Source organism: Macrobrachium nipponense, chromosome 32, assembly GCF_015104395.2.
Source record: "Macrobrachium nipponense isolate FS-2020 chromosome 32, ASM1510439v2, whole genome shotgun sequence".
In the NCBI taxonomy this organism is placed as follows: Eukaryota; Metazoa; Arthropoda; class Malacostraca; order Decapoda; family Palaemonidae; genus Macrobrachium; species Macrobrachium nipponense.
In genome coordinates, this window is record NC_061094.1 from 30,941,298 (window position 1) to 30,964,624 (window position 23,327).

The 23,327-nt window shown below is 36.6% G+C and overlaps 1 protein-coding gene across 2 annotated transcripts in view; it reads left to right on the forward strand.

Moving 5' to 3' along the window:
• Positions 1-23,327, forward strand: part of LOC135207311 (glutamyl aminopeptidase-like) — a 76,876-nt gene that overhangs the window by 46,375 nt on the left and 7,174 nt on the right. For both annotated transcript variants that reach the window (XR_010312950.1, XM_064238998.1), the window contains exons 3-15: positions 9,440-9,584; positions 11,134-11,298; positions 12,012-12,105; positions 12,837-13,007; positions 14,022-14,119; positions 17,007-17,141; positions 17,721-17,951; positions 19,086-19,242; positions 19,828-19,955; positions 20,966-21,169; positions 21,775-21,848; positions 21,937-22,097; positions 22,860-22,974. Coding sequence is in view for 1 of the 2 variants with exons in the window: in XM_064238998.1 (XP_064095068.1) it covers positions 9,440-9,584; positions 11,134-11,298; positions 12,012-12,105; positions 12,837-13,007; positions 14,022-14,119; positions 17,007-17,141; positions 17,721-17,951; positions 19,086-19,242; positions 19,828-19,955; positions 20,966-21,169; positions 21,775-21,848; positions 21,937-22,097; positions 22,860-22,974 (1,878 nt within the window). In the remaining variant the exon portion in view is untranslated. The remainder of the gene's footprint in view (positions 1-9,439; positions 9,585-11,133; positions 11,299-12,011; positions 12,106-12,836; positions 13,008-14,021; positions 14,120-17,006; positions 17,142-17,720; positions 17,952-19,085; positions 19,243-19,827; positions 19,956-20,965; positions 21,170-21,774; positions 21,849-21,936; positions 22,098-22,859; positions 22,975-23,327) is intronic.

Here is a 23,327-nt window from a genome sequence, read left to right on the forward strand (position 1 = left end):
TATAACATATTGCGTCTGTGTACGTGGCAATTTTTCGTGAATCAGTAGACCTAGTGCTTTTTAACTACTGTACTTGTAAAGTTTAGGCCTATTAGACACACTATAATCAAGGACTGACTACGTTCCTTAGAATCATAACGTTACTACAAAAAAAAAAAAATGTCAAGGAATAGAGCAGTTAAAGGATAATGTCTCACTAACCTCATATATTATGACTATCTAGTGCAAGATGGCCTTATGTGTTCACGGTCGTCTATATGCATTAAATGAGAGTACTATAATAATATGCAGAATAATTCCTCAACTGCTATTCTTATTGCTTTGGCGCTTCGACTTTTTTTCCTTCTACCACAATCTTTTGCGGCTTGATGATCTCTTTAAATTATCTTTTCCAGCAAGCTTTCGTATGAATCACGCTACTTCCCTTTATATCTACAGCCTTAAGACTTACCTTTCCACTCCAGAGGCATGGGTGTTCTTTGTATAATGCAATGAACTCTAGAATTCGTTATCACTTGACGCTGAAACCACTGTATACACAATTTTTGTGCCCGCTATATTATAATCTACTGAGGTTCAAGTCTTTACTATATCCAAAGTAAGGTTTGCAGGTTCACTCTAGCTCGTCCAACCACCCGACTCCTCCCACCTTTGGCAGAACTATGGCCCATACAAACTCAGATGTTGGCTACTTGTAATTCCCGTGGTCGTAATGGAGCAACCGCTATAAATGCCAACAAGCCTAAAAGTTTCATTTTCATAACTTGGCAATCATTTGATCAACTATACATCCGAACTCCTATTTTATACAGTCCTTATCATGATAGCACGCGAAACAATTGTCACCATCATGTGAATTACCAAACGAGTAGGTAGGAACAAATGCTACGGTTAATTTACTATGTTCCAGAGAATAAATAATCAAAATGTGCCATAAAACATACGCCTTCAAAAGACTTACATTTATGGCAGTACGTTGCAAGATGCATCGGGTAAGAAACTATGACCAAAGTCCTGCCATCAGCCTACCGAGAAATATGCAGCTTTCCCGCTTCCTCAGCCTTCCTGTACCACGGCTCTCTGTCTCCGATCACCCGCCAACAGCAAATATCGTAGCTCTCTTCTTTTGCAGACACAACCCCAATAAATAAAGGTAAAAGGCACACTATACACGTCATAATACGACGTACACATTTGTAAATTTGAGAGTAAGATATAGTGGATCAGCTAAGTGCACTACTTTGTTCCGCGAATGGCAGTATATTTCTTTAAAAAAAATTCGAGTACAACTGACGATATTTGTCATTATTGCCCACATATTAAAACATTCAAATAATACTTTCACAGCAAATATTTTTTATGCTTTCATATTATAAACGAAATCGAGCAAAATTCTAATCAGCTAGTTTCCAGGTTGGAAAGTGGAGCCTTCAGATTTCTTGGTCCCTATAACGTGGTTTTAACACAACTCTCATTTTTATCGAAAGAGGAAAATGGCAATTTAAGCTTTTTAGCATCCTAGCTTGTGGAGACGAAATAAAACAAATAGTCGAGATTTGAGAATGCTATTTCCACATGACCTGTGGAACATTCACGAAAAAAAAAATCATCATAACCGGTACAACTATTACGAAACACTACAAAAATGAAGTCCTTAAGTTTCACTCGAGAAGCATTTTATTCAATACTTCTTTATTTAGTGTTTATTCAGTGGATACATTATGAGATAGTATTAGTTAGGTCCCGTGCGTTTTTAGTGCTTTTATTATTCTCGTTGGTCATCTTCCCTTTTATTATCTGATGATTTTCGTGTAATTTGATGGTATGAGGGTACCTTGCATGTTAGCGATGATTTTACCAAAATATGTTTGCACCGGCTTCTCCTTCAAGGTCACACTACAACTCCAGAGATTAAACTTTCAAATATTTATATTATGCCTCACACAGTACGGTAGTTAAAGTCACCTGACTTTCAGTTTGATTGTTGAATTTCTGCTTTACCTTGACTTATTTTCATGTCAGCAGCGAATTTTTCCCCAAATATTTTTTTTTTTTATCTTGACCTAATGTTTAAGTTAGAGACAATTTACAGAGAACATTTCAGTTATTCGTGATTTTCTGATGAAATTTGTTGGGCAGGTGCCCCTTGAAGGTTGACCTTTTTTTTTTTTTTTTAAATAACTTTTGCCCTTGACTCATTTTCAAGGTCTGAGGCTGAGTGTTTGACAAAAATGTCATTTTCCAGCATTTAATTTTTCTCTTAGTTCGATGGGACTAAGGAGGTAGAGGGGTAATTTCTTTATTTCTGAACTGAGAAATTTACTATGCAGAACTCAGAGACGGAAATATAGACTTAATTCTGTAGCTATAACTTTTACTGGAATTTGTTTAAAGAAGCGCCATCTCCCCAAATAATGAAAACGTAAGCTAGCATGATATTCACTACTGCAATAACTTTGGGGAGTATTAAGAGCTGGTGGTTGGCTGGTATTTGGCTATATGCCAGTACAAGCCTTTGCCCGAAGTGTAGTCAGTTGTCAAATGGAATAAGCTTGATATGAACCTTTGGATGGTTACCAACCAAAAGATTTGTCAAACGTCGAAGAGAGCTCAGTGTGAGGGTGGTTGTGGTAATCCAGAGGAAATATTATTGATGCCTTGGAAGTCTCCGGACGAGAAATTATCATAAAAAATGATTATACAACAATGCGCAGTTTACCTCTCGTGGGCAACTGCACGATCTTCACAACCAAGGACGGCGTCGAAATGCAATAAATCCTTTTTTTTTTTTTTATGGGTCACAGGGCGTAATTTCCACGCCTAAGTATGTTTTAAAAACCTCTTCCTGGAGACAAAATGCCAAAGAGATCGTTGTGAACGCGTCAGAATCTCTCTCTCTCTCTCTCTCTTTCTTCCTGAGTCTTTTGTGTTGAACTCTAATTTTCTCCTGGTCTTTAACGCAAGTAGAATATCGTTATGGTGTTGCCGGATAAAGTCTACTCCTGTTTTCACCAAACCTTCAAATGTGAAAGGATAAATGAATGGCAAAGGCGAACGCAACCAGGTTTACAGATAAACTCTTAGTCCATCAAACATGACAATGCATAGAGCCATATGGCCAAAGCAGAAATAGATCGTATCTTGTTAATGGCTATATTTTTGTTGTTTTTACTCCACAGTAATCCATTTAGTCTTCATCCTACCAATAAAACATATTTTTTCGGGGGAAGCTCTTTTGATCTTGCAAAAAAACATGTTTTGCTGGAGAGAGAGAGAGAGAGAGAGAGAGAGAGAGTGCGTAGTGCAGCGTGTGAACAGCCCTTTCCACATTCCTTTTGCATTCTTCTTCTGTCCGGTGACAGAGACTAAAGACCGTGTTGAGGTAGATAAAGACCCTAGAGGATTAACGCAGTATCCCCTCAACTCATGACCCTCGCTATTTATGAAGGACTCACACAACGGAATAGTAAGAAACAGAATTATTACAGGAAGAATAACTCGAGGGAATCATAATGCGAAAATAGATTATCACTCTCAAATTCACTAGTGCTATAAGAAGAGACTCACTGACAAAAAGCACTAGTAACTATGAGATCACTGTCTAAGACACAGCAGATATGCCCATCATTTAATGACTGAATAAGGAAAAGGGCAAGAGAAAGCTGGACTAGGTTTTTCATTCTGAAAAGGTGCCTGACAATATGATTTCGCGCCACTCTGATAGCCCGAAGTGGGCCGTCATCTTGGGAAATTGCCAGATTTTATACAATTGAATTTTTTCTTATTACATTTGTCTGATGCGTTGAAGCATGTGAGCATTAGAAATGCGTGGATTTTCGATTATGTTTTATCATATCTGTTACCTAACATCACAGGAAAAATGATGCTGCACGTTATCTTGAAGGCCGTTCTGTACTTCTGAAGTGTACGCCGACTATGTTAAAGATATAGGATTGAAAAACGAGAGAAATGAAAACCTGACATTGTTGAACTGAACAATAACACTCGGCAACATAGGCTAATTGACAAACATCTAGGGCGCTGAATGGAATGGTATCTCTAACTTCTCTGTAACAATCTTACCGCTAGCCAGAAATATGTGGTGGATTATGACAGACAACGGATAATTATTAAACAAACGCTCTTTGTTTGTTTGGTGTTTTTACGTTGCATGGAACCAGTGGTTATTCAGCAACGGGACCAACGGCTTTACGTGACCTCCGAATCACATCGAGAGTGAACTTCTATCACCAGAAATACACATTTCTCACCCCCTCAATGGAATGCCCGAGAATCGAATTCGCGGCCACCGAGGTGGCAGGCCAAGACCATACCGATCAAGCCACTGAGGCGCTACACACAAGAACTATCACCCATACAACTAAACTTCCAGCCTCGGCGCCGCCCGAATAACACACAAACTCGCCTCAGTTGAACACTGCAACACCGTATAAATTTCAAACAATCAACTTGTTGTTTCCCATCAAATTTCTTTGATTTTCACAATGGAGCGACAAATAAGAAAAGCGCCGTCGCTAACTTGTGTGAACGAATTAGTTTACCTCGACCGGCTTTGATACCTGCACTTTCATAAACATCGTTAGGTAACACTTGCGTGCCTGTCACACATCCCAATTATTTTGGGGGGATGAAACTGGGTCGTGTTTCTATTTGGACTTTAGAAATTATACTTTATTTAAAAATTATAATACTGATTTCTTTTACTAAGAATAGTATGTTATTTAAAAATAATAATACTGATTTTTTTTTACTAAAAATAATATTTTATTTAAAAATAATAATACTGATTTTTTTTTTAACTTAAGTTTATGGATGTGTGAGTGCTATGATGCACTTGTCCACCACAACACCCTTATTTCAAGATAACTTTCCCAATATCCTGTACTTTTTCATATTTTCAAGGCTAGAGTTTTCAGGGAAAGGACAAATATTGTTGCTATGCTACTCCATATATTTATGACCGCCTGTTTCACCTTTACCTACAAGTTTCCATCCTGCAATAGTAATTTTACAAACAAACTGTAATGCTTATATGTGCTGACTGCTACAGCCGTACAAGCAAAATTTAAAAATCAAAGCTGGAAATAAAAAGAACAAATTGAAATTAATAAACGAATGTGACTGGTCGAAGATAGATCTGGAGGGTCTTGGCTTTGGCGAGAGTTCTGAAAAGGGAATGGTATTTGGTGTCTGAATATGTTCTCCTCTCAAGGAGCAAGAACCTCTGTTGCAGTTTTCAAAGACTGTCAGCAGATCCAAAGGAGTCTATATTGTAAAGCCTTGTGGTAGATCACTCAGAGCTTGTCTCGACCAACCACAATTGCTTGGTTACTGGTACTGGCGTTCTGATGATAAACATAAGAAAACTACTCTTACAACTGTCGAAATAAAGGAAGATAAATGCAAAGTAGAGCATATCAGAAATTAACAAGCCAAGAAGCCCAACAACAACTAGTACACCTAACTTGTCCACAACCCCAAAAATTCGCCGAAAAGACCAAAAGGTTTCCGACGAGAGGAACCTTAGCCATATCCTTAATCAAGAGGCGCCTTCATTCCAAAATCAACCGTTTCCGAATGTCAGTGAACCTGATCGACTGAGGGGCTATTGTGCACGGATGACGATCGATTCAGACATCCGCGTCGTCCGTCTCATCCTCACTCGTCACGTCATCCGCGTTGCCCAAGAGGTGCCAGAGTCAGCAGCAGCGTCCGTCTGAGACGGTCAGGTTGCGAAAGCCTCCTCCTGTTTTAGTTGCCTGGTCACGAAGGCCACCTTGTGCTGGGTGGGATTCTTGGCTTCAGAAGAACTGCCGTCTTGTTTTCATCTCGGAGTCTGGGGCACTTGGTGATACTGTTATAGGAATCGTTCTTAATCGGTTTAGATGACTAATTCTTTTGTTAGTGATAAATACAGAAATACACACACACACACACATATACGTATATACACACACACACACACACACACACACACACACACATATATATATATATATATATATATATATATATATATATATATATATGAATAACTTGATCACGAAGTATATAAAACGTGATGCTATGTAATAAATAAAGGTTTTTGCCACGAAGGAAAAAATGGAAAAAATTAAAAAGCGAGATATCTCGTTTTTTTCATTTCTTCCTTCGTGGCAAAAACCTTTATATATATATAATATAATTATATATATATATATAATAATATATAATATTATATATATATAGGATATATATATAAATATATAGAGAGAGAGAGAGAAGAGGGAGAGAGACGAGAGAGAGAGAGAGAGAGAGAGATAGAGAGAGAGAGAGAACAGGGCAATAGTCAACACCCCTTTTATTTCTTTATTGTTGAAAAGTCAGTGATTTCCAATAACCAAAACTGATCAAGAACCCTTAAACACACTCCATCTTGCACTCCCAGGAATTATTCCATGCTGCTCACCTTATACAGCAAAATCCTCCATATTCTTTGTAGGTATACCCTGTTGTTGCATTAAACTCCCTTCTCGAGTTGCCGTGTAACTGTGAGAGTGTCTTTCTGGAAATATAATTTATGTCGACGCTTGAAAGCTTGTCTCACAATCCAGTCGCCTCCCTCGTAGCATTGTTCCATATGAATGTTTGCTTACTTTGAATAGGAACAATATGAAATTTTTTTATATTCAAAACCAAAGATATTTGTAGGAAAGAATGTGTGTATACATATTTATTGTTGTTCTTATATAATATATATATATATATATATTATATATAGTATATAATATATATTATATATATTCTATATATACGATATGGTGTACTAGGAAGGATTTGAATATGGTTGTAAATGATTTCATAAGGTTACTTATAATAATATCAATAATTACAGGAGAGATTTATATTTGATACATGGGAATAGAATCAGGAATAATTACAGTTCCTTTTTAGATAAATTAGATTTTTGAAAGATGAGAACATTTATCTTAATTATCTTTTTTTCTGAAAAATGAATATGTTATAATTGTAAATAATTATCTTTTTGTGTATGTACAACTTTTACTATGTAAATCTACTCTTATGTATCTCAAGGTTGTAAGTCTTTAATAATAAAAAAAAAAAAAAAACAAAAAAAAAAAAAAAAAATGGAAGCAGCCATTTGTCTGATCAGTACATCCACCCCTAACTCTCCTCTGGTCGCCGTTCTCACCATAGCTTCTTTTCTCTATTGTATTCCTTGTTGCTACCAATGTTAGACTAAGTAAGGACATTAGGGTGCCAACAACCTGTCTTTGCCAGGAAAAAAAAAAAAAAACTGTCATAGATCCCAAAGTAGGAATGATTTATTCTCATACACTGCTGACGTTTTGTTTTGGTTTGTAAAGCAGTGTAGGTCGTGAGGCCGAATACTGTAACATAAAACTGAGTAATTCTTATTATTACTTACAAGAAGTTATCCATTCTATACCTTAAACGTACTGGGATAAGTGGAAAAAAGACAAAATAGTCGTTTCTTCGCTTTTAGTGTAAATAGTAAACATACAAGACCGTCTTGGAAAAGGAAAAATGATCCGTTAATGTCAACAGATATGTTGACAGTTTGGATCAACAGGAGAAAACTCTGCAGAAGCGCCCACGATAAAAAAAAATAAAAAAAAGTCAGTTTACTGCACGTCCCGTAACGGCGCCTCTCGTATGTCTTTGTTCTGGTTGCTTTTACGCTTATTGTAAGTTATATTTGATTTGTGTCTGACAATGGGAAGCGTCATGAAAGTCGAAGTCTTCTGTAAAGAATTTCATGTCTTTGTTTCTGCTTCATAAATAGAAGATTCCGATCAAACGCTCGTTCTGGAAACTCTTTTAAATTGGGTTGCATGAAAGCTCGTGTTTCCAGTGACTAATAGATACTCGATGTAAAAAATGTACTTTCTTTTCGTTCTGTTTCAGAAGCAAATCTTTATTCCGATATATTACTTTTAGTTTTGCATTTATTTACCGATACTTTGGTTTTGTGCCATAATAAAAATTATAGAAAGGTCGTCTGAACATCTCGCTCGCTAATTATTCTGTGATTTAAGTACCAAGTAAAATTATACATACATACGAACGACAAAAAAAGTAATTTCCGTTTTTTCATCATATATATATATATATATATATATATATATATATGTATATATAATATTACTATATTATATATATATTATTTATATATATATATATATTTTTATATATAGGTATTATAGATTTATATAATAGTATATATATAATTTATATATATATATATATATATATATATATATATATTATATATATATATATATGAAAGTTAATGACCGACAGAGTAAGATGATTGATAACCTTGAGTTCTGAATCATAGGTGATCAGATGATGAAGTCTCTTTGAAATAATTATTTAATAATTCTAAGTGATAGGCTGGATTAGTACATTCCTCTGTTCGTTTGTTTGTTTCTTTCTTTCAGATCCCGTTCTCATTTTTATCTCCGCTTGCTCAGTGGCTGTTTCTCTTTCTAAGACGATTCCCAGTGTTAGCCCGATGATTCCTTTTGCCTTTGTCATCTGATGATTTCAGTGTCTGAAACATGAATACGTGATTTTTTTTTGAAAGTTCATCCAGCATTGTAATTGTATACATGAATACATGAATTTTTTTTTTATTTCATACAGCATTTTTATTGTATATATGAATAAATGATTTTTCAAAAGTTCATACAGCATTTTAATTGTATAAATGAATACATGAATTTTTTTTTAAAGTTCATACAGCATTTGTATACATCCGTATGAAGTCTTGTAAGATCTGTGGGAAATTACTCCGAGCAGAATTACTAGATCCAAGTCATCCTCAAAAGACGTCAGTCCCTATCGGTTCGGTTCAAAGGAGTGAAAACCTCAGGCATGAATTTCAAAGGGGTGACAACCATCCAGCCAATATATAAAATTTGGTAACAATTCAGTGATTCTAGTCTCTTTCATAAAACCTTGATAATTCAATCCTTTTTATAATCTTTTAAAAATAAAATTTGATGTCACTCCAATACAATGGCACTCCTTTAATACGGTATTAACGTCACTCCTTTGTTATGGCAATCTTAAAAAATATACGAAATATCACTCCATCGTTACAGACCCGTCCCTATGCTTGCTATTTGATCCAGGCAGATGTTACAGTTATACGATGCATAAGCCTTTGCTCTATCTTAAGTAAGCGTTTCAAGAACATTATCTGCCCGGTCATTTGAATATTGGAAGTACATGCAGACTAGAATATGTCGAGCGAATCTCACTTGAATGTTTTTTGTTTTTTTTTTTTCTATTGCAGGTAGCCATATTCTTAGTTTTTCAAATTAAAATAGCTATGCACATCTCATCTAAATTGATGACTGATCTTCATAACTTTTTTTGCTTGTTTCAGGTCTATGGCAACAAGCAAATTCCAGCCAACGGACGCCCGAAGCGCCTTCCCTTGCTTCGATGAGCCTTCTTTCAAGAGTTCGTTCACAACCACTCTCATCCGGCCGTCTCAGGGATATATTGCTTTGTCCAACATGCCCGTGGAGGTAAGTGACGCGCTAATCTTAGCAGCTAAGAAAAAAGCCATTGTAGACAACCAAGATTATGTGAATAAGTATGAAAATAGGAGCTTTTGGCCTTCAGCTGAAGGGGACCTTAGTTAATTCACGTAAACTTGGCTTTCTACAGTAGCATTTTATAACCCATCAACGCAAACTCGAAGAATGTGTTTTTATTACTGAATTTAATTATAGTGATATTAATAAAAAGCTAGGTCCGTCTAGAAGAGAGTTTTTTTTTTTTTTTTTCTTTGCTTGCTGAGACCACCAATTATATTTGTGTTTTATCTGTGTTTGGGAAACTGATCTTGTACATGTACGTAGCGTCAACATACTTTTCTCTCTCTCTCTCTCTCTCTCCATCAAGCCAGTGAGTAAACCCTTTGACCGACCGGAAGGATTTCACGTTTCTTTCAGTTTTCCTAAATTGGCGATCTTCCAAAGTAGGCATTTCTTTTGAAAAGCTTTTAATCAATAGAGCTCTTCATCTTCAGGGGCACTGGCTGCTATGGAATCAATAGAGAAGTTCCTCTTTTTTTTTTTTTAATCTGCTCGTCTTTGGAACGGGACTTACACTCCCGCACTTACTCACATTTTGCGTTTGTATGGCATCTAATTCCACTTCCATGAAAATTCCATAATTCACGGCTATAGGTGCTTCTGAAAGATTTCTGTAGACAGATATATGCCATTTTCCTTTTTATGTGACTTCCAGATACGTACTGTGCTGGTTCTTCCAGGCTACATTTGAACCTAGTTATTATTTTTCCCCTAACTAAAATTGAGAGTTAATGTACGTTTAAGTTACGTCAAAGATAAAGGTTTGAATCTTGGGATCTTTCCTGGATAGGGACCCCAAAGGGTTTTTGGTGGGTCGCTATCTATGATATTATATACTAGTTTTTGGCAGGTATCATTCTCTTTATGAAGTGCCTCAGTGGCATGGTCGGTATGGTGTTGGCGTACCACCTCGGTGGCGGCGCGTCCGACTCTCGGTCATTCCATTGAGGTGCGAGAGATGTGTATTTCTGGTGATAGAAGTTCACTCTCGACGTGGTTCGGAAGTCACGTAAAGCCGTTGGTCCCGTTGCTGAATAACCACTGATTCCATGCAACGTAAAAACACCATAAAAACAAACAAAATTCTCTTTATTTTTGTTTGTTTGTATGTTGTTTTTACGTTGCATGGAACCAGTGGTTATTCAGCAACGGGACCAACGGCTTTACGTGACTTCCGAACCACGTCGAGAGTGAACTTCTGTCGCCAGAAATACACATCCCTCACACCTCAATCAGGAATGCCCGAGAATCGAACGCGCGCGTCACCGAGGTGACAGACAACAACCATACCAACCACGCCACTGAGGCGCCAAAATTCACTTTATGATGTCTTTTGTTTATGTTAAAAGTGTAACCCACAACGGGAGTGGATTAAATACGCCTTTGCAAAGGTGGATAAATACCGGGTTCAAACCCGAATCTTGCAATTCGGATTAATTTACCCGGTCTTCTTTGCTAACATTATTGATGTTTCCAGAGAGAAATACCCGACTCGCCTTCCCCAGGCTTGACAGAGGTGATCTTCCAGCGATCTGTTCCTATGGTGACGTACCTTGCTTGCTTCATCGTCTGCGACTTCAAATACGTGGAAGTCTCGACCAAAGATAATAAGCCTTTCAGAGTGTACTCTACTGCTGAGCAGGTAAAGCTGACATGATATGGTAGTAAGTGGAGAAGGAGGTTGAAGTTTTCATGGCATAATAATAGCATTCATCACCTGCAATAGCATTGCCCATGGATAATTATAAAGGATTACATTTTTCTTACTCTTTATGGTTCTGAATGATACTTCAGATAAATGGGTTGTTTAGTCCGTTTAGAAAATAAAAAGATATTGAATTAGAGTTAATGTGGAGTTGAGTAATTGTTTTTTTCTTTAAATTGTATCAAAAGCATTTTTTAATTTTTTCGTCACCCTGAAGGGAGAAATGGGATCTATGTCGTACCAATAATGTTTTATAAGAGGTAACTTTAGCCTAGAATAGATGTTTATTTGTTCAAAGATCTTCCAAGAGTTTAGTGTAATGAAAATGAAAGTGTCAGCCCTACATACATGTGATAATAACCACTCCTTTGAAAAATGGGGACTAGGGAAGATTAGAAGTTGACTAACAAGTTCCATTGTACAGTTTAAGAGCCGACTGCAAAGTGCTATTGCAAGGAATTTGAAAACATTAATGGTAATTTTCATTACGTCATCCACATTATTCTTATTTAGTAATAATGTAAATTCCAGTGCATTTCTGATGCTCCATACTAGTTTCCTTCGTCTTTTAAGAAAATAAACATATTAGTAATGTTCTTACAATGGAACCATGCGTTTAAGTTTTGTTTATTTTATTTTATTTTTTCCAGCTGAGTCGTACCAATTATTCCAGAGATTTGGGTGTTCATGTCCTCAACTACTTCGAGGAATACTTTAACCTAGAATATCCACTTCCAAAACAAGGTGATTATTTACTTACTCGCACTGAAATAAAAAAAAAAAAACTACATTTCTGACACCGTGAAATAAAAAGATCGCTTGTAGCTAGAATTCAGCCTTGAACAATTCATGTTATACTGATTTAATCTGAATTATAGAATGAGCGAAGACATATGAAAGATTCGTGAGCACAAAACATCTAGTCGGTTTTTAAATTTTAACTTTCTTAGGCATTTGACCAACAACAAAATGTGTCCCTGCTCAAATTCTTGTCATTGTAAAAACACGACTGCTTTCATTTTAGTAATTGCTGATTTTGGCAGTCGATTAATCTTAAGTATAAAATTAGAAAACGCATATAGTAGGTAATATTCATGAATACAAAAATTTCAAGTAATTCTTAAAATCTTGATTTACAGGTATTTATCTGAACATAAAATGCTTACCTTGCATATCCTTTTTTATTGTAAATACATGACTGCTCTCTTTTTAGTAAAAACTATTTACTCGTAGTTCTGATATTGACAGTCGATTCAATTCTCCTTAAGATAATCGCATAATAAATATTAAAACGTAAATGATTTCAAACCCCTTGAAAGAGACATACACAAGGAACCATTATCGTCAAATCACTGTACTGAACAATACTGACCACATTGTGGGGGCCCTTAACAAAAGCCTCTTCTTTGCCATTCCACGCTCTCCCTCTCTCTCTCTCTCCCTCCCTCCGACTAACGTTCTCCTCGTTCCTGCAGACATGATAGCCATCCCGGACTTCATATCCGGCGCCATGGAGCACTGGGGGCTCATCACGTACCGGGAAGTCAACCTCTTGTACGATGACAGAGGGTCGTCCTCCTACAACAAGCAGCGCGTCGCCTCAGTCGTTGCTCACGAACTTGCGCACATGTGGTTCGGCAATCTGGGTAATTATAGGTGTCACAGAGTTACTGGTGTGGAATGTGATTGTCATTGTTCAAAAATCAAAACTTGTAATTTTGATATACGACAAACAGCAGTGCAATTAAAACAAGTCACTGCAACAACAAAGAAGGGTAATGAATGATCCTGTGCCTGGGGCGTTTTGTCATATTCTGTTAACATGTCAGCTGTTGTTCACGCAACGTCACCACTTGAACCCGATGTGGCCTATAATTAAACGTTTTTCAACATTTTTTCATTCTTTGGTTGATATATCAACAGACGTAGGAGACGGCCTTGAATTTACGTGTTTTATTATATTTTTTGCGTTATCTCTCATTCAGTTAGTTATCGCGATATTTTTGCCCAATATTTTGTTTATAACTACATGTGAACATATCATTTGGAGTCAAATAAATGTATATATTTCTATTTGGCAGATTATGTTAACTATTTGATACCTATAAGCCTTTTGAATTTTGATGAATTTTCAAAATGTTGATGACTTCAAGACCCTTAAAATTTGAGATATAATGTTGGAGAGTCCAGTAATGTAGAGAATGCTATTTTACAATCTTATAAACTGTCCAGTATACTTATACACCACGCTCATTTATGCATGCAAACGATTTTGAAATGTGGGTGCATTTCCTACATTTTATCTACCACTCCCTTAAGATTGAGATGATTTTGGCCCCATTCCAAATTGGCCTCATTCTTCTTCCATAAGGCGAACGAATATTTGCCTTTAAGCTGGAACAATAGACTTCGTGGAAAAAACAGGCATTATACCTAGTTGTCGAAGACAAACTTATTCCCATATCTAATCACCAGGTGTGGTGAAAGGAGGATTCAATCTAGTTAGTCTTAGGGTAAAACCTTTACAGTAGGTTACGTCGCCCATTTCTAATACGACAAGGTTACTTATTTATTTATTTATTTTTTGTTAATTTATTTTTTTTAGTATTCGATCTCTATGCATTCTGTCTTCTGCTAACACATATCTCTTCTAACAACAGTGACCTTGAAGTGGTGGGATGACTTGTGGCTGAACGAAGGATTCGCAAGTTACATAGAATACAAAGGAGTCGCTAATTATGAGAAAAATTGGGACATGGTAAGTTGGTGTAGTTTCTTGCAGTTTTGTACCTCCGGCACCGAAGTAATACTTTCACTAGCTGGTTTGTATGTTACCAGGACAATTTAATTGATGACGGGTAAGGTAAGTATAGAATTTTTTTTTATCTTTTATTAGAGAAAATATACAATATTAAACGAATTACATTCAGAATTTTATCGGTAAAATGAGCATGTACATACAGTGTATAGGTATGGGTATATGTATCTATATACATGGTAAATTCAAGTATGTAATAAGACAGTATTGATAATTAAGGTTTGCTGATATAGTCACTGACGGCCCTTCTCAAGATGTGTAACTTTTGAGAGAATCTGCCTGAAGATAAACTTTAATAATCTAAATAATCCTTACACAAGAACAATTAATCGTAGTATCATTTTCATACTGATATACAAGTGATGTTAGTCCTACTATAAATAAGGTATAAACACAATTACTATGTCCTTCAAATGTCAAAGGTTAAGATGCCAGAGCAAATTAGTTTTTATATAAGGTTCATCTCTGCCCACACTGGGCTCTTAACTGACCCTCTGCTTCTGCTTTCGTGAGTGGCATAAAGGTGAAAAGTTTGTTTTTTTAACGATGGTATCGTTGGCTGTCACTTTCTTGTATCTTCCAATTCCAAGGATCCTTTTCCACTCTCAATGATGTCAACTGTTACGCATATTTCAGGTATTCCGATCACGTATATATGTGTGTGGAGTTTCATGTACGTATATTTTCTGGATATGAAAGTTAGATGTGGGTAGCAATATAAGAAATGTCAAATGAAATATTTTACGTTTAAGGAAAAATATAAGCCTAAAATATTTCATAGGACGATTAATATTTTCGCGTCAAATGGAACCCGTCAGAGTATATGAATTAAGTAATCCATATTTGGTCCGTAAAACTTCGTACATCATTATTTCCGCGGTATAGTAATTTATCTACAAAAGTGAACGTCAACTTGGAGAATTATATCCGCTTATGAAATTTCACAGAGTAAGGCAAGTTATCTCTGACATACACTTCAGAGTTTTTTGTTAATACAAATGAAGTAAGAACCCAAGTCTAGGAAGGTCTGCGCCACGCAGATTCGGATGCACAATAGTAGCTCATATTCATTTGTTTGGTCATTCCAGTCTAACTCAAGCTACATAATTCTTTGTCCTTGATTTGGTTTCCTTGATTCTTAAACTCCTTGCTTCCTGTCATGCAATTTTCTTCTCTAAAATACTTTCGCCTTTATTCCTCCTTCAAGCTAATGACACTGTGCTGTCCGTCTCATCATAATTGTACAGGAAAATTATATGGTTAGGATTTACTTCTCAACTTTAAGCTCCAGGTGGATACAGGCAGTCTTCCTGTGTGAAGTTAAGTATATCTTAGTTTTACCAGACCACTGAGCTGATTAACACCTCTTCTAAAGCGTCTAAGCGGCGTGGTTGGTATGGTATTAGCGTTCCACCTCGGTGGTCGCGGGTTCGATTCTCGGCCATTCCATTGAGGAGTGAGGGATGTGTATTTCTGGTGATAGAAGTTCACTCTCGACGTGGTTTGGAAGTCACGAAAGCCGTTGGTCCCATTGCTGAATAACCTCCGGTTCCATGCAACGTAAAAGCACCATACAAACAAAAACAAACAAATACCTCTTCTAAGGCTGACCCGAAGGATTAGATGTTTTGACGTGGCTAGGGACCAATTGGTTACTTAGTAACGGGACCTACAGCGTATTCCTGTCATTGGAGATGGTGGAAAAGGAGATGGCTAAACGGGAAAAAGCGTAGAAATAAAGTTTGAGCAGAACCACAACTCTCTTGGGTGCCACTAAAGGCATTAATTTCGTCCAGTGATACATGAAGGCTCAGGGTCCGTGATCTGCAGCTGATAGATCATCACTCTTTTTACAAGCAAGAACAAGACCTCTGTTATTTCATTGCCGGGAACATGCAGCATGCAAGCATCGCATGTGGTTATATTAAGCAACAATTCTCTTGTAAGCATTGAATGCTGGTAATTACCTCCAATAAAAGGGCTATGTTTTGCTTTGGTTTGTTTCTATGCCTGTTTTCATGTTGGGTGGAGAAGGGAAGAGGCTTTTTAGGGGAAGACCGTGGAAGGGATAAAGGGGGTTAGGGGCGGGGTTGCGGCCTTGCCGATTGTTTGTGGTCTTCGAACTCTCTCTTTATAAGTGTATTTAATCTTATAAGAATCTAATACTAATAAAACATGTTAAAAAAACTTCTTGGATCAGTTTGATCTGCCATCCAACGCCACTCCTTTTTTTTTTTTTATCGAATGAGTGTAGTATATTAATTCCACGTAACATCTACAGCGAAGAGGGATTTGCCAGTTTTCAGTATCTTACTGTAACTATAATATTAAAATGAATATTTCAGCTCCAGATTTCTGATTTTGAACAAGATGAATGGTATTACGAATTTTCTTAATTCATCTTCATCCTCACCTTTAAAAAAAGGCGTGGGGATCGCTTTCGGTACTCATCTAGTGTGTATAGGAGTGAGTGCTTAGCTTCCTTTTGCTTTTCCGTATTAGATACACACCCATATATATGTATGTATGTGTATATACGTATACATATGTAAATATATTTATATATATATATATATATATATGTATACATATATATGTGTATGTACGTATATAGTATAGTGTATATATACCAATATTTATATATATATACCATCTATATATATATATATATATATATATATATATATATATATATATATAGTATATATCCATTCTTTCATGCTAAATGTCCAAACTTGCTTTATTCTACCGCACGCTAAACCCTCCCCTCCCCCATAAAAAAAGAACACCACAAGCTAAAGGCTGATGGAGTTATCCTTAATTTCAGGAGGGCCAATTCGTCGTCGACGACCTGCAGAGGGTGATGGTCATGGACTCCCAGCTGAGTTCCCACCCCATAGTTCAGGCAGTCAATCACCCCGACGAGATCAATGAAATCTTTGACAGCATCTCCTACTCTAAGGTGAGCTTCATACCATTTATGATCCCTCTCATTCTTTTTTTTTTTTTTTTTTTTTTTTTTTTTTTTTTTGTTTTTTTTGTTAACAATTATGATAGTCCCAGCCTTTAGATTACTTTCTAATAGATAAATGGGACAAGTTCTTTTTAATGAGTTAATTTACCCGTTTGTCAGTTGGTAGGCTGGGCTAGTTCTGTATCAGATTTGCTTAATTTTTTTGTTTTGTTTCTCAGGGACAAATAGACATTGCTATACGATATTCAACTCGTTTGTCAGATAAAAAAAAAAAGCAAAAATCACAGGCAACGGAAAGTGTATCTTTCAATGTTCACTATAACTGAAGCGTCGTAAATCTAAATTGGTTACCGTGGTTTTAACAGCTACGGTAAAAGTTTTTTTCTTAAGCTGTAAGAAAGATCCGTATAATTCTTAAGGACTTGCATGCAGAGGTTTTCGCCTGCAAACTCATTTTCTTATTTCACTTTTCTTTTGCTAAAGTTTTCTTATATATATATATATATATATATGAGCAAATCAACCGACGGTCTCAAATGAAGCCTTCACGCATCCCCTTCCTTTCAGGGAGCCTCCGTCCTTCGCATGCTGGAGGACTTCATGGGCCCAGAGGAATTCCGCGTCGGAGTCAGCAACTTCTTGAGGAAGTTCAAGTACGACAATGCCGTCACCAAGGACTTGTGGACTGAACTTGAGACTGTCTCCTCGGAACGTCTTGACATCAGCAACATTATGGATACCTGGACGAGGCAGATGGGCTACCCGGTGCTCTCCGTCAAGAGGTCTGCTGTGGACTCGGTAAGATGCAAACGGAAAGTTAACCCATTATTATTTTCATCATTTGTCCAGCCTGATTTTATTGGTTTCCCAGTGATTTTAAGAGCCGCCGTCAAGATGTTTTGGTGACAAAAAAAAAAAAAAAAAATCCTCTTAATAGAAGGTACTTAACTGCAGAAAACTTGAGCTTCCCTGTTGCGAATGAACTGTGAATACTCCAAGTTAATGTTGTATGGATCTTTCATTTTCTGTTACTGGCTCTCCCGCCCGTAACAAAACCCCAAACCCCGGCCCCCCCCCCCCCCCCCCCCCCACCCCCCCCCCCCCCCCCCCCCCCCCCCAAAACACCACCACACCACCCCTTCTTTTCATCTACTCAAACGATGACAAGTATAGGTTGCAGTGGATGATGTTGTACTTCAAGTTGGGAATTGAAAGTAAAGCAAGCACAAAGTTTTATTTATTTAACCGCAGTATCACATTGTATAACGATGTCAAATGAGTTGAAGTTTATTGAAGAGACCAATAAGTACTCGCTTATTTTGTCTGCTGTTCAGTTGATGATGATTTATGATGTTTATATGAATACAGTCAAATATAATTCGATACGAAACATAATTTTCACACTCAAGTGTTAAAGAATTATTTTCCTGCCTTTGTATAACGACTCAAATATGTACGGTGGGGGGGGGGGGGGGGGGGGGGGGGGGGAGGGGGTAAGACGATCATTATGAAAGGACAAAGTATTATAACTCTACAGGTAGACGTGCTATAGTAGGTTCACATCAACTGTGCATTTGATGTCTAGGCCAGTCCCTTACGACGCTCCTGATTGGCTGTTGATAAGCCAATCGCAGGGCTGGAAACTCTCAGTCTCTCTCTCTCGAGAGAGAGAGTTCACATGGGCAGGATGTATGTTCCACCTCTCCTGAGGGATACTTTTGAAAGACGTATATCTCAAGAAAGGTGGAACATAGATCCTACCCATGTGAACTCTCTCGAGAGACTGAGAGTTTCCAGTCCTGTGATTGGCTTATCAACAGCCAATCAGGAGCGTCATTTGCACGGTTGATGTGAATCTACTATAGTTACCAATGTTTTTATTATAAGAGTATTTTCTCCATCATCTGTCAACGGTATTTTGTCTCCTCGCAGAATAAGATAGAGGTGAGGCAGAAGCGGTTCCTTTCCGACCCCCTGGCAGAAAGTCCCGACGATTCGCCTTTTGGGTACCGATGGGACATTCCCGTCACTTTCGTTACCGACCTTTCTAACAAGACCCTAGTCTGGTTCCGCAGGAGTATGGATAAATGTGAGTGCGCGGATCTTTTTTTTTTCTCTCATCATTCTGTTACGGATTAATTTTAAGCTTGAATGCATTTTTTGAGTTTCATTTTGGGTGTTGACTTCCCATTGGTTATTTCTAACTCTGCTTTATCACAAATTATCTTCACATTAAAAAAAATAGTGTCACACAGTGCTCATTATCTTTACAGATACTGTAAGGCTAATAATAATAATAATTATCCTAGCAGACACTTCTAGGCTGAAAAGAATGATTATCTTAGGACGCTTTTTGGCAGAAAAGAATGTACGAAAGAACGAATAACAAATGCATTTGAAACGTATAATCTGTTTTATTATATTTCACCGAGAAAACATTACCAAAAAATATTAATTCCTAATTATTTCCATATCATAAAACTAATTCGGCATCTGACGAGTTTTCTACTCTCCTGACTTCTGTCCATGATACTTCATGAATAAATAAACAATGGAGGATGGGTGTGTCCGTTTGTGTCATATCTTTGCGGCATCATTTACGTAGTCTTAACAAGCGCCGATTACAGAAAAAGAGAAACCTGACACATAGCAATCATTCCTTCATTTTTTCCAGTGGTGATTGAGAAGCCAGCGGGAGCAAAGTGGATGAAACTGAACGTCGGCCAGTATGGCTTCTACAGGGTGAACTACGAACCTTCGATGTGGCAGGACATTATCGACTTACTCTTAAGCAACCACGAGGTAACGTATTCCGTTCAGTCGCGATTGGAACTAAGATGGTGTGGCCGTCATTTATATTTTGAGTCATGTTATATCACCGTGGTCAAATTTTGGAGCAGTTAGTGAAAAAATTCATTGGTTCATTGGTATAGAATAAACAGGTCTAAGACCAATAATGCTTGTGCACAATGGCGACTCAAAGTGATAGTCAGGTGTTGAAGGGAGTAATAAGAGATTGATGAATTTTGACCAACCAAACTATACGAAAATTCAAGCTTTATCGTTTTTATGTGTATTGATTGCAAACGCTATTATAATCTTTGTGAAACTATTACCGTCAGGGTCTCTCTCTCTCTCTCTCTCTCTCTACAACCGATAATTTAGTACTCATGTTTTTCTATATTTTCCACTCTAAGAGTGGAATGATTTTAAATAGAAGCCGTATAGGCTCTTACAAATAAAAGTTTTTGATTGAACGCGACTGTGCAATTGATTGCAATGCAGGAAAATTAACATTTCATTATGATCGAATGACGTTGCATGTAATAATTAGATTGGATAGAAAAATGACTGAATTTATAATGTTATACATTTGCTTTTTCTCTCTAAAACACTCCACAGTAGTTGTGTTCTTCCGTTGGAAATGAAAAAAATTCCTTCTTGCTGTTTAAGATTGTTCCACTTTTCTTTAGGCCCTATTTTAGGATATATAAAAATATATATATATGTATATAAATAATAATATATATATTAATATATAATATATATATATATATTATATAATATATATATATATATATAGTCTTGAAGTTTTAAGCATTTTAAATTCTATTTTTAGGCTATACCCAGAGAGAGCTGAACACTTACGATGCAGATACCCTACCAAACACCTAAATATTTCTCTTTCATATATATATCTATATAGTTATATATATATATTATATATATATTATATTTTTTTATAACTATATAATGATATATATTATATATAATATACATAATTTTATATAACTGTTCCTACTGCCAAACAGGCACTCAGTGCTCCTGACAGATCGAGTTTGCTGGACGACGCTTTCAATTTAGCAGAAGCAGATTTGTTGCCCTACGAGACTGTCTTGTCCTTGGTCGCTTACATGAAGAAGGAGACCCACTACATTCCTTGGAAGACCGTTGCCTCACACCTGAGCAAGACCGGGAGACTCCTCAGGAAGACCAAATCCTACCCATACTTCAGGGTGAGGAGTGTTTTAGATTCCAGATCGGATACGGTAGAAGAAATTATTGATCCTTTTGCTTGAAAATACTTTCTAGATTTCCATACTTTTGCCTATTTTTCTTATTTCTCCGTTCATTTAATTGTCAAGTATTGTTGTTCATGATATTGAGGAATTAAATTGCAGGTTACAGTTGATAACTGTACAAAGATAATTAATCTTTCTTTATGAACCTTTGAAGATAACTCTTATGTGGTGTCATAATGAAAGAACTCTAGCAAAATACTTATCTGTGGAGAACCATTCAGGCTGGACTTAGTAATGACAGCACTGGAAACTCGTTGTCTAGCTTCCTCACGGAGCATCTTTTTAATGATATAATTTGCTGTTAAGCACTTCGACTTTTTCGTAAATAAACACCCGATGCTTTTTCAATAATTTACCACCGAACTAAATAGTTATCGTAATTCAGCCAAACGTTCCGATGAGAAGTCTTAGTTCTTCCAAATTTTAAGAAGTATTTCGTAGAGTAAAAACATCTTGATATTCTCGAATTAAAGCATAAGAGTTCTATAGTACCGCGGCCTTTGTTATTATCTTCTTTTGAAACATATCCTCCCTTCCAGAAATACATCGTTAATTTGGTGAAGGACCACGTCGAGAGACTTGGCTGGAACGACACTGGCAGCCACCTGGAAAGGTATGAGGAAGCTAACTGATATTATTTTGTTTACATCCTCTAAAAGTGGTATCCGCTTTAAACGAACCCATGAGTCGTCTCTTTCCAGGCGTAACCGTCTAGACTTGATGGCGCTGGCTTGCAGTAATGGCTACCAGCCTTGCCTGGAAGGCGCCTACGAGCGACTCGTCCAGTGGATCCTGAATCCAGAATACTTCATTCCACCCAACACTCGCTCGCTTGTGTATAAGTACGGTGTTCAGAAGGCTGGTAAGTATCCCATATCACTGAGAAATTGTGACATTTGCTTGAAATGACAAGATATCAGTCCTTCTCTCGTCTCTCTCTTTTGTGACAGAATATCATCGCGCAAAAACTATAATGATTACTGATAATACCTCACGAAAAAAAAGTTTTCTCATTCATTTTACATCAACAACGGGATATAATATACGAAAGTCACAGACTTCAGTTTTTATTTAATAAGTAGGATGTCGCCTACTAAGTTAAAAAGAGCTGGATGGCTTACATAATTCTATCTAATTCAGTGCCTATCCATATTTGCCGTGACAGAGAAGCAAGTATATACTTTCAGATATCTCTGGAACATTGAGTAATGCAAAATGCAATATGCTATAATTTCTTTAATTATTTGAATAGCTAAATCTTGGTTTTTCATTCTATGTTAATTCAGCTATACACGTTCGTAATTATGTTCCGAACTGAGTCAGTGAGAGATCTCTGTGAAGAAACAAATTGGACAGGAGCACTTACCGAGAAGGATTGTGTTCTGATCATGCAGGCTGGAAAATGGAATTAAGTTCCAACCATGAAAACTGCAAGATCAGATCTTCAATCTGACTGGGTAGATTAAAAACCTTCATGCGTTCCAGACAAGAAGAACAGGCAATTGAATTTCAATCATATTCACGAGAGAGACCGAGTGTAATGCTATTCTGACCTAGAATGGGTAACACGAGATGACGATGACCACAAAGTAGAGAAAATGAAAGATCTGTCGATTATTTTCAGGCTTTGAAGAATGGGACATTATGAAAGATCGATATTCCTCCGAAGTGAACGCCCAGGAGAAAACAAAACTGGCTCTAGGTCTATCAAGCAGTAATGAAGACTGGATTGTAGAAAGGTAATGATCAAATATGTGCACGAATGAGAGCGTAGATAATGGCAGAGGAAAGTCGAACATGTGATTGATATATATATATATATATATATATATATATTTATATATATATATATATATAAGTATATATTTCTGTGAAACACGCCCCCATATATTCACTTCTATATACACACACCCACACCCACCCACGCACACACACACACACACACATATATATATATTTATATAAATATATATATATATATAGTATATATATAGATTATATATGTTATTATATATTATAGATATATATATTATATATATATATATATATATATACATACACATATATATAAGATTACAAGAAGTCAAGTAAT